At 42.4% G+C, this 16,414-nt stretch overlaps 2 protein-coding genes across 3 annotated transcripts in view; one reads left to right on the plus strand and one right to left on the minus strand.

Annotated features, from left to right (window-relative positions):
- JMJD1C (jumonji domain containing 1C) overlaps positions 1 to 12,236 on the minus strand; it is a 369,469-nt gene extending 357,233 nt beyond the window's left edge. The window contains exon 1 of the mRNA XM_055274441.2: positions 11,851 to 12,236. The gene's annotated coding sequence lies outside the window, so the exon portion shown is untranslated. The remainder of the gene's footprint in view (positions 1 to 11,850) is intronic.
- The window catches only part of REEP3 (receptor accessory protein 3), a 107,076-nt gene continuing 101,791 nt past the window's right edge, over positions 11,130 to 16,414 (plus strand). Inside the window, exon 1 of one of the 2 annotated variants that reach the window (XM_063637909.1) lies at positions 11,130 to 11,264. Coding sequence is in view for 1 of the 2 variants with exons in the window: in XM_055274445.2 (XP_055130420.1) it covers positions 11,661 to 11,692 (32 nt within the window). In the remaining variant the exon portion in view is untranslated. Of the gene's footprint in view, positions 11,265 to 11,473; positions 11,693 to 16,414 lie in introns of those variants that run through there. The other variant, XM_055274445.2, reaches the window with a different exon arrangement.

Consider the following 16,414-nt stretch of genomic DNA (forward strand, 5'->3'; position numbering starts at 1 on the left):
CGCCCACCACCACGCCCAGATAATTTTTTGTATTTTTAGTAGAGAGAAGGTTTCACCATGTTAGCCAGGATGGTCTCAATCTCCTGACCTCGTGATCCACCCACCTCGGCCTCCCAAAGTGCTGGGACTACAGGCATGAGCCACCGCGCTTGGCCAATTTTGGATCTTTCATCTTTCCTAATAAATGCATTCAATCCAATAAATTCCTCTCTAAGCTCTGGTTTAACTACATCTCACAAATTTTGATAAACTGTATTTTCATTTTGATTTATTTCAAAATATTTTTAAGTGTTCTTGAGATTTCTTCTTTGAACTATGTATTATTTAGAAGTTGCTTAATCTTCCATATATTTTGGGATTTTCCAGCTATCTTTCAGTTACTGGTTTCTATTTAATTTTATTGTGCTTTGAGAACAGATATGGCATGATTTCTAGTTTGTTAAGGTTTGTTTTATGGCCTAGAATGAAGTTTATCTTGGTGAATGTTCCATGTGAGCTTGAGAAGAATGTGTAATCTGCTGTTATTTGGTGAAGTAGTCTATAGATGTCAACTATATCCAGTTGATTGATAGTGCTATTAACTTCAACTATGTCCTTACTGATTTTTTGTCTACTGGAGTTGTCAATTTCTGATACAGGAGTGTTAGAGTGTCCAATTATAATAGTACATTCATATATTTCTCATTGCAGTTCTATCAGTTTTTGCCTCACATATTCTGATGCTCTGTTGTTAGGCATATAGATACTAAGGATTGTTGGCCGGGCGCGGTGGCTCACGCTTGTAATCCCAGCACTTTGGGAGGCCAAGGCAGGCGGATCACGAGGTCAGGAGATCGAGACCACGGTGAAACCCCGTCTCTACTAAAAATACAAAAAAATTAGCCAGGCATGGGGGCGGGCGCCTGTAGTCCCAGCTACTCGGAGAGGCTGAGGCAGGAGAATGGCGTGAACCCGGGAGGCGGAGCTTGCAGTGAGCCAAGATTGCGCCACTGCACTCCAGCCTGGGCGAGAGGCGAGACTGTCTCAAAAAAAAAAAAAAAAAGATATTAAGGATTGTTGTATCTTCTTGGGTTACTTATCCCTTTGTCATTACATCCTATTTATCCCTGATAACGTAGAGTGCTCTGAAGTCTACTATTAATATAGCTACCCTCAGTTTATTTTGGTTAATGTTAGCATGATATATCTTTCTCCATTCCTTTACTTTTAATCTTTGTGTCTTTAAAGTGGGTTTCTAGTTGATAACATATAGTTGGGTCTTGCTTGTTAATTCACTCTACTAATCTCTTTTAATTGGTATATTTAGACCACAGATGTTTAAAGTGATTATTGATATAGTCTGGACTAGTATCTATCATATTTGTTACAGGTTTCTGTGTGTGGCCCCTGTTCTTTGTTCCTATTTCCATCTTTTACACTTTTTCTGCCTTTTGTGGTTTTAACTGAGCACGTTATATGATTTCATTTTCTCCCTTTTCTTGGCATATCGATTATACAGCTGACCCTTAAACAACATAGGTTTGAACTGCATGGGTCCTCTTATATGCAGATTTCTTTTAACTAAATGCAGATAGAAAATACAGTATTTGGCTGGGCGTGGTGGCTCACGTCTGTAATCCCAGCACTTTGGGAGGCCAAGGCTGGCAGATCACGAGGTCAGGAGTTTGAGACCACCTGGCCAACACGCTGAAACCCCGCCTCTACTAAAAATACAAAAATTAGCCGGGTGCAGTGGCAGGTGCCTGTAATCCCAGCGACTCCAGAGGCTGAGGCAGGAGAATTGAATTGCTTGAACCAAGGAGGCAGAAGATGCAGTGAGTGCTGAGATAGCACCACTGCACTCCAGCCTGGGTGACAAAGCAAGACTCCACCTCAAAAAAAAAATAAAAATAAAAAATAAAAAAAAATACACTATTTGTGGGATGTGAAAACTACATATAGGTAGCACCAACATTTTGTATATACAAGTTCAACAGGGCCATCTGCATGACTTGAGTATGTGAGGATTTTGGTATACTCAAGGAGTCCTGGAACCAACTGCTCATGTATACTGAGGAATAACTGTTCTCATCTTTCCCTTCCTTCTCCTTCCCCTTCTTCTTTTTCAATTTTTACTTCTCTCAGCGGTTTCCCTGGAGTTTGCAATAAACATTTACAATTCATCCAAGTCCACTTTCAAATAATGCTATACCACTTCATAAGCAGTCCAAGTACCTTATAATAAGCAAATATTCCTAAATCCACTCTTTCACCTGTTGCATCATTGCTGTCATTCATTTCACTTACACCTAAGTACCATGTATAGATACACACACATACACAAACCCACAGAAGCATAATAGAATACATGGTCATTATTATTATTTTAACAAACTGTTATCTGCCAGATCAATTATGAATAAGGAATATAAAAGTTTTTAAGATTCAAGCTTCTGACCTATATTATTTTCCTTCTCTCTGAAGAACTTTTTTTTTTTACATATTTCTTACAAATCAGATTTGCAATAAATTCCCTCAATTTTTGCTTTAAGTCTTTTATACATATTTCTTACAAATCAGATTTGCAACAAATTCCCTCAATTTGCACTTTGAGTAAGTCTTTATTCTTCCTTCACTTTGGAAGGGTAACACAACATGGCAGGATATAAAATTCCAGGTGGTGGGCTTCTTTCTCTCAACACTAAATATTTCACTATTTTCTTCTTGCTTGCATGATTTCTGAGGAGAAGTTAGATGTAATTTTTATCTTTGTTTCTCTATAGGTAAGGTATTTTTCCTCCCTGGCTTCTTTCAAGATGGTTTCTTTATCTTTGATTTTCTGAAGTTTGAATATGGTGTGGCTAAGTGTAGATTTTTGGCACTTATCATCTTTGGTGTTCTCTGAGCTTCCTGGATCTGTAGTTTGATATCTGACACTCATTTGGGGGAATTCTCAGTTATTACTTAAAATATTGTTTCTGTTCCTTTCTTTTGTTCTGCTGCTTTGGTATTTCCTTATGTATATTTTGCACCTTTGGCAGCTGTCTCACAGTTCTTGGACATTCTGTTCTGAGGGAGTTTTTCTCTGTCATTTTTCTTCTTGCTTTTCAGTTCTGGAAGCTTCTTGTAATATCCTCAAGCTCAGAGATTTTTAAAAGTCCAGTATACTAATGAGCCCATCAATGAAATTCTTCATTTGTTACAATATTTTTTACTAGAGCATTTTCTTTTTTATTCTTTCTTAAAATTTCCATCTCTCTGCTTATGTTATCCATCTGTTCTTGCACACTGTCTACTTTTTCCATTAAAACCTTTTGCATGTTAATCCTATTTTTTTTAATTCATGGCCTAGAAATAAAGCCACATACCTACAGCCATCTAATCTTTGGCAAAGTCAACAAAAATAAGCAATGGGGAAAGGATTCCCTATTCAATAAATGGTGCTGGGATAGCTGCCAAGCCATTTGCAGGAGAATGAAACTGAATGCCTACATTTACCATATACAAAAATTAACTCAAGATGGATTTAAGACTTCAATGTAAGACCTCAAACTATAAAAATCCTAGAAGAAAACCTAGGAAACACCATTCTGGGCATTGGCACCTTGGGAAAGACTCTATGACTAAGTCCTCAAAAGCAACTGCAACAAAAACAAAAATTGACAATTGAGATCTAATTAAACTAAAGAGCTTTTGTATAGCAGAAGAAACTATCAAGTTAGAAAACAGACAACCTACAGAATGGGAGAAAGTATTCACAAACCATGTATCTGACAAAGGTTTCATATCCAGAATTGATAATGAACTTATTAAACAATTGAAGCAAAAAATAGCCCGATTTAGGCCGGGCATGGTGGCTCATGCCTGTAATCCCAGCACTTTGGGAGGCCGAGACAGGCAGATCACGAGGTCAGCAGATCGAGACCATCCTGGCTAACACAGAGAAACCCTGTCTCTACTAAAAATACAAAAAAATTAGCCGGGTGTGTTGGCGGGAGCCTGTAGTCCCAGCTACTCGGGAGGCTGAGGCAGGAGAATGGCGTGAACCCAGGAGGCGGAGCTTGCAGTGAGCCGAGATCACGCCACTGCACTCCAGCCTGGGCAGCAGGGCAAGACTCTATCTCAAAAAATAAAATAAAATAACCCCATTTAAAAATGAGCAAAAACACATGAACATGTACTTGTTGTACCAAAAAGACGCATGCACTCGCATATTCATCACAGCACTATTCACAATAGCAAACACATGGAATCAACCTAGGTGCCCATCAACAGGGGATTGGATAAAGAAAATGTGGTATACATACACCATGTAATACTATGCAGACATAACAAAGAATGAAATCATGTCCTTTTGCAGCAACATGGATGGAGTTGGAGGTCATTATCCTAAGCAAATTAAGGAAGGAACAGAAAACCAAATACTGCATGCCCTAACTTATAAGTGGGAGGTAAACACCAGGTACTCACTGACATAATCATGGCAACAATAGACACTGGAGACTACTAGAGGAGGGAGAGAGGGGGTGGAAGGGATGAAAAACCGTAGGATACTAAGGTCAGTACCTGGGTGATGGGATCATTCAGACCCCAAACCTTAGCACCATGCAACATACCTAGGTAACAGACCACACACACGTACCCCAGAATCTAAAATAAAAGTTTTAAAAAAAAGTAAAAATACGTAAAAAAATTTCTGGTCTGATATTTCCAACATTCTTGCCATATTTAGCTATGGTTCTGATGTCTGGTTCAGTCTCCTCAAACTATAGTTTTTGCCTTTTAGTATGCCTGTCACTTTTTGGTAAAGGTGGACATAATATACTAAGTATTAAAAAAAAAAAAAAGCCTACAGTAAACAGGTGTTTTGTAATGCAGTACTAGGGTGATGGGGGAGGAGAAGCATTCTATAGGCCTAGGATTAGGTCTCAGTCCTCTGGTGAGCCTGTGCCTCTAGACTGTGAACTTTCACCAGCATTTCTCAGGTTTTTTTCTCCCTTCAAATGGAACAGGGTGGCTGGAGAGGGCTGGAGTTATTTCCCTTCCCCCCAACTGGAAGTCTAAAGGGAGGTGGAGTTAGGAATTTCCTTTTCTCCATGTGGAGGGCTAGAGTTGACTGGAGCTGCATTTTTCCCATTCCCCAGTTAGGTTTGGTTCTAAGAGAAATAATTTCTCCTGAGGGCAGGCCTTGTTAAGAACAGAATACCTTGGTGTATTTCAAAATGTTTCACTTCTCCCTTCTCCCGCTGACAGCATAAGAGGATTTTTCTCAAATATTTACTGTGAGGATCTGGTAGAGCTCCAGGAAGTAAATCTCACAAAACTATGGGGGCTTCTTAGGACTGGCTCTCCCTGGAGTTTTTAGGTCTCAGACTTGTCCACACTGAGCCTCCAGCAACTCCTCAATTACAGCTCAGGTTTTCCTACCCGGGTACTGGTTCCCTCAGGGGTTTCTGATCCTCAGTTTCTGCTTCAGTAGTTGTGATTCTCTGTATCCAGCTGTCTGTCTCTCCAGTTTTGGTGGATGTGGTTTGCCCTGTGACTTCACTTATCTGAGGAATCTAAGAAGAGTTGTCTATTCTTCATTTTGTTCAGTTATTTATTTGTTGTCAGGACCAAGTGGCAATTACTGAGCTCCTTACATGCTACACTGGAAATTGGAAGTCGTCAGAGATTACTTCTTAATAGTTTTCAAGAGTGCTTTGTATAGGCCGGGCGCGGTGGCTCACGCTTGTAATCCCAGCACTTTGGGAGGCCGAGGCGGGCGGATCACGAGGTCAGGAGATCAAGACCACGGTGAAACCCCGTCTCTACTAAAAATACAAAAAAAAAAAATTAGCCAGGCGTGGTGGCGGGCGCCTGTAGTCCCAGCTACTCGGAGAGGCTGAGGCAGGAGAATGGCATGAACCCGGGAGGCGGAGCTTGCAGTGAGCGGAGATTGCGCCACTGCACTCCAGCCTGGGCGACAGAGCGAGACTCCATCTCAAAAAAAAAAAAAAAAAAAAAGAGTGCTTTGTATATGAAGATATATACCCAAAAATCAGACAGAAAACCCTCTCTCAGGTTTTACAAATTTTTTCCTAGTTTGTCATCTATCTTTCAATCGTGTTTACATTGGTTTTGGAGGCACAGGACTTTGAATTCTTATATACTCAAATCTATGATTATGGTTTCTGATTTTATGACAGGTCCTCCTGCTATCAAGAATATAATACCTTTATCTATTTTTTTGTACTTTTATGGTACTTTCAGTTTTTCCATTTCCTACCTATCAGAATTTTTTTTCTTCAGTTTTTATTAATGGCTGGCTGGTTGTCACATCATCATTTACTGAATAATTCCATCATGTTCCAAAAACCATAAAATGCTGTCTTTATCTTAGGCTAAATATATATTAATAATTGGGTATGTTTCTGGACTTTGAGGAAAAAAAAAAAAAAAAACCTGGGAACAGAGACTGCCTGTGAAATGAACTGAGTAGCTGGAAACAGGGAAGAAAAAAAGACTAACTTTTCACTGTTCCCTTTTAAATTTATTCCATGTGCTTTGAATTATCACTCAAAACATCAATAGAAATTTGTTGAAGTTCTGCTTACTAGACATGATGTCATTATCAAATATTTCAGATTTGGCAAATTATACCACAACCCCATATGCACCTGAATACCTGAAATCATAAGTCTATCTTGAGCTTAAAACCCTGATTTAATCTATTCTATTTTAAGTAAATAGTAAAAGTACCTCAATTGTCTTAAACTAAATGTTTCTCTGCCACTTAATATGGTCAAACACAAAACCATATTTTACCATGAAGGAAAAACAAAAGCTTCTGTCTAAATCCTTAATTGTTATAGTTAAGGCTACTACTGGAAATGTGTAAGAATCTCAGATAATGTCAATTTCTGTGTTTCCCAGATCTAGCCATCACAGATGTATTTTACTTTTTGTGTTGTCAGCTAGTCATCATCTTTTTCTACCAATACCTATAGTGAATACTTAATCAGAACCTAATCTTTTTATTCTATTGCTATCTGATCATTGTATTTTCAATATCATTTCCTTATCATTCAATTTCAATCTCTGAAGCCAAACTTAACCTCTGTTGTAACCATAATTCCATAAGCAAACTGCCTGAGAGAAAAGAGGTATTCACCTAGCAGCAGATAGAAAAAGAACAGCTTTCCTCTGTTACGTCAGTCTTCTTAAGATCCTCTCCCTCCCCCTATTTTCTAAACAACTATGAAAGATAGACTCATTTAGTAATTTTAGCCTTTCTCCAAATAAATATATTTTTTAGCCACTGAAAATGCTCTCTCATTAGAAATGGGAAGATGACCTAGTATTCAGTCTCATTAGCATTCTCATTAATAATTACAGGGATCAGACATTATCTTTGTACCCTCTAATTCTGCTCTCACTACCTGCTCTCCTAGGTACTTTCCTACTCTCTGTTGCTCTGCTAATAAATGAACTCCTTTAACATGCAGAAGTTGCACATTCCACATATCTCCTAGGAAAACTAATATTTAAAAGAGAAACCAAATGCTTTTAACAGTCTAATTACCCTTAGATTTTAAAGCCCCTTATGTTTGATCTTCATAACAGTATCATCCCCATATTCAACAGGAAACATACAGTATGATTTACCAAACATCACATTACTGGTAGTAGAACTAGGTTTCCTGTGAAAATGTCCTTTGCCCTAAATACACTGCCTTCCTCAGAGAAGAAAAGTGTCTTTGCAGAACACAATGAAGGACGCGCTTTATATAGCACAATGTATATTAGCGATGTATGTATAAAATCAAAATTAAGTTCAGTACTTAAAGAAATCCTATCTTCTATATAAGAAATGATTTCAAGCACTCCAAGAGACCACAGTATAAAAGCTTCTAGGCAGAAGCTACTATATTTCCTTTTCTCCCAGTGCCTCTAGCGCCTTATCTTATATAGTGAAGTACTTATCTAATGGCCAATTTTTTTTTTTTTTGAAACAGAGTCTCACTCTGTCACCCAAGCTGGAGTGCAGTGGTGCAATCTCAGCTCAATGCAACCTCCACCTCCCGGATTCAGGTGATTCTCCTGCCTCAGCCTGCCAAGTAGCTGGGATTACAGGTGTGCACCATCATGCCCAGCTAATTTTTGTATTTTCAGTAGAGATGAGGTCTTGCCACGTTGGCCAGGCTGGCCTCGAACTCTTGGCCTCAAGTGATCTGCCCTTGTCGGCCTCCTAAAGTGCTGCGATTACAGGCATGAGCCACCGCACCCAGCATAATGGCCACTTATTTCTTAGCAAATCTCAACTATCTGCTAATAAATTTAGCATATTTCTGTGTATCTGAGTCACAGTCCAATACACAGAAATTATAAACACCCTCCACTAAAATCTGGGCACTTTTCACGAGAGACTCTCCTCAGATGAAGTTACTCTTACTTTAGATCAACAGTTCTCAACCATAACAGACTCAATGTGCCCCTTGCATAAAATATTTTCCAACTTCTGCTTTACCACCCTGAAACAAAATAACAATATTCCTACAATTTCAAACAAATCCATATACCCTAAATAAGAGTGGAAAAGAGACATGAAAATGATTTATAATAACATGTATTTCGATGTGGGGCAAAACTACACTAGAAGACTTAAAGAAGTAACTAGTAGCTGAATATATCTATGAATGCAGAGCTGTTTATGATACAATTTTCCAAAACTGTAAACAATTCTTGGTCAAGTTGTGAACAAAACAATCTTCAATTCACATAACCGTTGCATGTGGAAACAGACAGTGGAAAATTCAGTCTCAGTTAAAATCATGATGTAAGATGGAGGTTCCAGGCTTTGATAATTACTAATATTACATGAAAGGCAGATATTCTTAAATCATGCAGGACATGGGGACACTTTTTTCAGGACTGTCCCACACCTCTCTAGCCTCCACTCAACAAATGCAAGTTGTTAGCTCCAATCATTACAACAATCTAAAAAATGCCTTCCAGTTTCCCCTTGGAGGGCAACACCAAGCTGGACCCACCGCCTTAAACACAGTTCTGCTATCTATCCCTGTATAATGTAAACAAGCTTGGGAAGATGAATTAGATCTCCAGTTCTGTTACCAATGACCTATGTGACCACCGGCCAGTGGGTTAACTTCTCTAAACCTCACTTTCCATGGTACCAAAAGGGAATAAACACTATCTGGCTTTTTAAGTTGTCAGAATGACTCAATGACACGTGTATAGCACATGGTAGGTGGTTTCCAACCCATGGCCTACTGAGATGTGAAAAAAGGCACTGTTCCAGGTAAATAGAAAGAAAGCAGCAAAAAGTAACCTAAATATGGAAGAGGCAGAAGATATAATAAGCATACAAAATGAAATTTAACGCACAGCAGTCTAGGGACACTTCAGAGAGCAGCCAGCCATCCTACCTATCTCAGCAACCTCTGAGGCATTAATGTACCAGGATTAGCTGAAATAATTAATATTCACAATGTTGACCTCCAAAGTAAAAAGGCAAGAAAGACATTTTTAACAGACTTCCAATGTACGTGGCTGAAATTTTTTAAATCTGATGCTTAAAGAGTGACTGTATTTCACAAATATTCAAATTTTTATTGGACGTTTACTCTGAGGCTAGTTGGAAAACACAAAGAAATCTAATACACCATGTCTGTTCTCATTTTACCATTCAGTACATTAGACATGGTAGAGGCAGAATGACACAGATAAGAAATAGAAATTCGAGTAATAAATTATGAGGGCACAGACAAAATTAGGAATAATTGTCCCTGAGGAAAACCAAGGATGTCTTCATGGCATAGGCCACTGAAAAATGAGAGTTCTGATAGGTACAGAATGGGAAGCAAAGTGTTAAGGGAAAAACAAAATCTGGGCAAAAGCACTGAGCATGAAAATACAGGTTGGCTGAGAGAAGAGAGATAGGGAACGGGTACATTAGGAGTTGGGGGTGAAAGTAGTAAAAGTAAAGGCTGTAAAGCTATTTCAGGACCTGTTCATGAAGGGATTTGAATGATATTCAAATTCATTTGAGTTTTATTGAACAAGAGAGTTCGCCAAAAAACTGGTGCTTATGCAGCACACCTGATCCTCAAATAATGCTGAATAACGGCCAAAAATAAAAGATTCAGAGTAAATGCAAATTATTACTGAAATTCCTGAAACAAAAATAGCCTTGACATGAATTAACAAGCAAAAAGAACCTAACCCAAGAGTAGAAAGTAGCTTCTGAGCTTGTTTCTTAAATAATGAAATATTACCCAATTTATTGACTGAGAACTGAAAATAATTTAGGATAATCTGTTGTGTCCTTTGATTGTCTTCCATGCAAGTCAGAGTATTTCCTAAACTTATTATTTAGCAGTGCCTCACATCACCCTTGAAAGGCAAGAGACAGACTACAGTATTATTATCCCCTTTTTATCACAGGGAAACTGAGGAACAAGAAGACAAAATTACAGTATGGTCACAAAAGCCATCATATTTTCTAGGACTTTAATTAAAGGCTCCAAGCCTACATTTCATCTTTTATTCTTCACACCATCTGAATACTAGAATTATCTTTTACTATCGTCTTAACTGGAAAAAAGAAAAATATCTAAACTTTAAGATTATTTTCTCAATTTGATACTGTCACAAAAAAGAGTTTTAAAAGTCTATCCTTGAAATAATATTTGCAAGAAAAGCAAGGTGTAAGCAGTAACCCAACCTCCAAAAAATAATTGTAAATCTTACAGCTGTAATATAGTTGTAAATCTTAAGACAGGTCAGGAATCCTAGACCCAGCCTTTACTTTGAACATCTGGCAGGCCTCAGGGAAATAATGGAGATTTGTGTCTGTAAACAGTCTTTGCAGATGCTCTGATGAAAACGTGCCCTAAGAGGCCCAGAACAGTGATATCACTGCACTCACTACTGCAAACATGAAATCCTCCTCTGTCCCTCCCTGCATTGCACCACGAGACTCGTGGCACACACGGAGGCCTGTGCAAGAACCTCTCGACGTTTCCCTTAAAATGCGGTAATATAAGGACGCCTTTGGTGCTGGGCCTCCGTAAACACTGAGGATACCGGATGTGGCCAGGCACACCTCAAAGTCTTGGCTCTCCAAAACCAGGGCCTGGTCGACAGTTTTATTGGACACCGAGTTCCTGCGAATATCTCACTTTTCACACAGGCACTGCCAATCCCTGCCCTCCAGTACCCTTCCTCAGCCTCCTGCCCCACTCTCGCCGCGAGGTGGGCGTCCCAAAGAGCTAAGGAGGAGGGTAAGGTTGGTTAGACCGCAGGGGCCAAGGCCGCGGCAGCGAGGCCGTCCAAAGCGGACTAGGGTCCCGCCGGCCCAGCCCCGGAGCCCGGCCGCCCGGCCCCGGCCCTGGCCCGGGCCAACGCGCCGCCGCCGCCGCCTATCAGCGGAGCGCAGGGGCGGGGCTGGCCGGCTCGGCGGCCCGGCCGGCGGGCGGGGGCGGGCGGGGACGGGCGGGGGACCGACCGCCGCGCAGCCCAGGCCGCCGCGCGCACACACCGGGCCCGGCTCCCGAGGGCGCCAGCGCGGCCCCGGGGAGCGCGAGGAGCCGGCGAAGTGCGCGGCGTGCCGTTGGCGGCCTGCTCCGCAGCGCTCTGCGCCCACCCGCCCCGGACGTGGGGCCTAAGCCCCCGTGAAGATGGTGTCCTGGATTATCTCCAGAGCCGTGGTGTAAGTGCTGCTCACTGTGCCCTGCAGCCGGCGCGAGGCCCAGGGGAGCTGTGGGAAGGGGAAGGAGCCGAGAGGAAAGGGAAGGCCTGGGCCTGGGCGGGGACGGGGTGGCCCGGCCTCGGGCCTGCAGGGGCTGGGGGAGCCCTCGGCTTCCTCACCTTGGTCCACGTCGCTGCGGGGCTCCCTGTGACGGCCGAGGGCCTAGCTGCGGCGACGGCGGCGGCGGCGGCTGTGGCGCTGCTCGGCTGCGTGTGGTGCGGCGCCCCTGCTCCGGCGGCGCTGGGTGGGCAGGCGCTCAGGGCAGGCGGCGCGCGCTCCCCGCTCCTGCTCCCCGCGCAGCGCGGCACCGCCCTGCGGACCCGGGAGCGGCGCGCCTCGGAGCTGCTCCCTGCGCAGGCTCCGCAGACGCCGAGCGCGGGAGGCTCCGCGATCCTCCCGTGGATGCGGCGGCAGTGCCGAGCCTTTGTATCCCGCGGCTGATGCGTTGCGGTGTCTCTCTTGGCGGCTGATTGCCATTCGGTCACGTGTGGTAGGAGGAGAGATTTGTCTAAAAACCGGAGACCGCTCCCAGCCCAGGATCCCTGGGAAGGGTCCTAGTTTTCCCAAGATTTGTAGCTTACCGAGAAAGGTGACACCGGCTGCTCGCCCAGATCCCCGAAATCGGCCCTGTCTTGGCGGAAATATTTGCTAAGTGATTGAAAGGCTGCAGGTGCCTGTTGCCTTTGTTCAAATTATCGGTTCATTTCATTGTTCTCCTACCAACAAGTGCTACAGGTCTGTAAGAAAAAAAAATTCCTTGAGTTGTGGTGTTAATCGTGTAAATGTATTTGAATACAGTTTAAACTGATTTTCTCTCATCCCCATTTTACCCCTCTCCCCGATTAAAAATAAAAGTCACCAAGTAAACAATGACGTAGTTACAGCTAGGGCCTGTGAATTCATTATTCATCTGTGTAGTAGTGTTAGAAGGTTTCATAAAGGTATATGAAAAAATGTTTATGTGAGGGGGCAGGCTTCTCTGATTAGCTTTAGAATGTAGGAAAAATAACATTACCAGACTTCTTGTTAAAAGGAGCTAAATTTTCTGAGTTTGGGGCTTATTTTGTTTGGAAGTGAATTACTAGCCCTATTTAATCAGATTTGCAGCACAGCATTCAAAATTTTTCATTTGATTAAATTGCAAAGTTTCTAGTTTTAAAGCCTCAGAGCTTCCTGTGTTCCCCTGTACGAAACTAAAAATCAAGATATAAACAAAAGGATACCACAGATGCCTTCAGATTGTTTTTCAGCCTTTTCCTGGCCTCTCTTTTGAGTCTGTCATTTACCTAATTCAGGCATACCTTTCTTGACCTAGTAGATGTCTATCAACTGTTGTGTCCACAGCTAGAAAATCAAGTGCCCTATTAAGAAGCTGTACTTTACAAAAAAAAAAAGCCTCTGGATTTCTTTGAACCAGTTCTTCAGCTGACAGAAAATTGTGAAGCACTTCTATACTTTTGTTTTTCATAATTGACAATATGAAGGTCTGTTCTAGGTGCTACCTATAACACAAAGGTCACTAACATGTAGTTGATCACGGGAATTGACAGTTTGGGTGCACAGATATCTGCAGTACAGGTCCAAATATCAACTCTTATAAAAGTTACACCCAGTCTAATACCCAGTGTTGGACAAGAAAGGGATATCTGGTTGGAGAATCAGAAAAGGTAAGGGAGATTACGTTTCAGATGGGCCTTAAAGAATAGGCCCAGTAGAGTGGCTCACACCTGTAATCCTAGCACTTTGGGAGGCCAAGGAGGGAAGATTGTTTGATCGCAAGAGTTAGAGACCAGCCTGGGCAACATAGCGAGACCTTGTCTCCACAAAAAAAGAAAAATTTAATTAGCCAGTCACAGTAGCTCACACCTGTAATCCCAGCTACTCAGGGACTGAGGTGGGAGGATCGCTCGAATCCAGGAGGTCAAGGCTGCAGTGAGCCGTGATCGTGCCACTGCACTCCAACCTGGTCCACAGAGTGAGACTGTGCCTCAAATAAACAAAAAAGAATGGACAGAATCTAGGCAGCCAAAGATGAAAAAAGGAAAGGATTCCAGATATAGGGACCGGCGTGAGCCAAAGCCCAGAGGAGGAAAAGCCCAGATTAGTTACAGTGGGTGTGAGGGACTCGGGTGGGGAAAAAGCAAGCTGGAAAGGTAGCCTGGGGCCTGTTTTCAAGAAAGAAGGGGTAAATGTTATAAGGCAGCAACAGCTTTGCTTGGGAAGATTCTCTGCCCTTCTGTGAAATGATTGGCAATGGAGACCTGGAAGACAAGGAGACTCCTTAGGAGGCTCCCTAACTGGAGAGAGGGGATTAAAGCCTCTCTCCAGTTAAAGTGCTTGAGCTACAGAATGTAAAGTTTGAGGCCAAAGACAGGGAGCAATAATGTGAGGAAGGCCGGGCGCGGTGGCTCAAGCCTGTAATCCCAGCACTTTCGGAGGCCGAGGCGGGTGGATCACGAGGTCAGGAGATCGAGACCATCCTGGCTAACACGGTGAAACCCCGTCTCTACTAAAAAATACAAAAAAATTAGCTGGGCGTGCTGGCGGGCGCCTGTGGTCCCAGCTACTCGGGAGGCTGAGGCAGGAGAATGGCGTGAACCCAGGAGGTGGAGGTTGCGGTGAGCCGAGATCGCGCCACCGCACTCCAGCCTGGGGGACAGAGAAAGACTCCGTCTCAAAAAAAAAAAAAAAAAAAAAAAAAATGTGAGGAAGAAAATGTCATGAAAAGAAATGTATTTCTCAAGTGTCAGGAACTGTTATTTTGTAAGCCATGAACACATTAGCACATTAGAAAGCACACTTGTAGAGAATATAAACATCATTCTATTTTTCCTCTTTACTCAGTTTCTCTCTCTAAACATGAAAGAGCAATCACAGGATCTACACAAACTTGGAAACCTTTTTCACACCAGGAGGTAGAATTTACTTGATTCTTTCTAACCTGCTGGGACAACCACCACCTCCTGAGCAAGATCAGACCCTTCTCTCGACATGAACCTCTGGTAGCATGGGCAGGGAACCTCCATAACCAAAGCACCCTGTATGTAGAAGCACTTTGTCCCAAGATCCTGCACTTCAACACCCGAGAAATTAGCCCTGGACACCACTCTTTTTTTTTTTTTTTTTTCTTTTTTGAGACAGAGTCTCTATGTCACCCAGGCTGGAGTGCAGTGACGTGATCTCAACTCACTGCAACCTCCACCTCCCAATTCAAGCAATTCTCATGTCTCATGACTCAACCTCCCAAGTAGCTGGGACTACAGGTGCGTGCCACCACACCCGGCTAATTTTTTTGTATTTTTAGTAGAGACAGGGTTTCACCATATTGGCCAGGCTGGCCTTGAACTCCTAGCCTCAAGTGATCCACCCACCTTCCTCCCTAAGTGCTAGAATTACAGCCATGAGCCACCGCACCTGGCCCTGGATACCACTGTTTACAGCTGTGTGGTCTTGGGTAGCATGCTAAACCCTTCTGAGCTTCAGCCTTCTTGCCTTTAAGTGATTATAAATACCACACGAGACTGTTGTAAAGAAAATTAGCCGGGCGTGATGGCACACACCTGTAGTCCTGGCTACTAGGGAAGCTGAGGCACTAGAATCACTTGAACCCTAGAGGCAAAGGTTGCAGTGAGCTGAGATCGTGCCACTGCACTCCAGCCTGGGCAACAGAGCAAGACTCTGTCTCAAAAAAAAAAAAAAAAAAAAAAAAAAAGACTGTTGTAAAGATTAAATTAGTTTAACTAAAACGTGGAAGTGTGGTGCTTGGCATTGAGTGTGCACTTAAAACGTAATAGATATATAGATAGCTTTTTTATGAGGGAAGTGAGTAAAATGGTGTAGGAAGAAATATCACTGGATTGTTATCAAGAAACTTGGAATTCAGAACTGGCTTTGGTTACCTTAACCAGCTGAATGACCCTGAGGCAGTCTCTTGCTGATTATAGACCTTGGTTCTATTTCTCAGAAGAGGCAAAGAGACCTGATAACCCCCAAGCTCTTTTGTCCAGCCTTCGCATTCTGTGATGATATGAAAGTATTTTTCCATTACTTACAGTCTGTTCAATCTCAGCTTACTTTAACATCACAGGCAAGATTGACAGATTAGTTACCTTTTTTTTTTTTTCTTTTTTGAGACGGAGTTTTTCTCTTGGTGTCCAGGCTAGAGTGCAGTGGCACGATCTTGGCTCACTGCAGTTTCCACCTCCCGGGTTGAAGCAGTTCTCCTGCCTCAGCCTCCCGAGTGGCTGGGATTACAGACATGTGCCACCACGCCTGGCTAATTTTTGTATTTTTAGTAGACACGGGGTTTCACCACGTTGGCCAGGCTGGACTTGAACTCCTGACCTCAGGTGATCCTCCCACCTCGGCCTCCCAAAGTGCTGGGATTACAAGCATGAGTAGTTACCAATTTTTAAGGGATAGTAGTTTGAGATTACCAATGATGTTCCATTCATATATGATATCCACACCTCACCTTTTGAAACTTGACTCTCATAAGTTGAGGGAAATTCCATTTTTTCTCAACTTTTCTTAATTTGTTTTTATGATGTAGCATTGTGATTAGGATCAAGATTAAAGCCAGATTGCCAAATTCAACTATTAGCTCTGCCATTTATGCGTCATAACCTACCCCATGGGATTAAATACATTACTATATGTAATGTCTATAGTCCAGCATCTGGC

This window comes from Symphalangus syndactylus, chromosome 4 (genome assembly GCF_028878055.3).
Source record: "Symphalangus syndactylus isolate Jambi chromosome 4, NHGRI_mSymSyn1-v2.1_pri, whole genome shotgun sequence".
NCBI lineage: Eukaryota > Metazoa > Chordata > Mammalia > Primates > Hylobatidae > Symphalangus > Symphalangus syndactylus.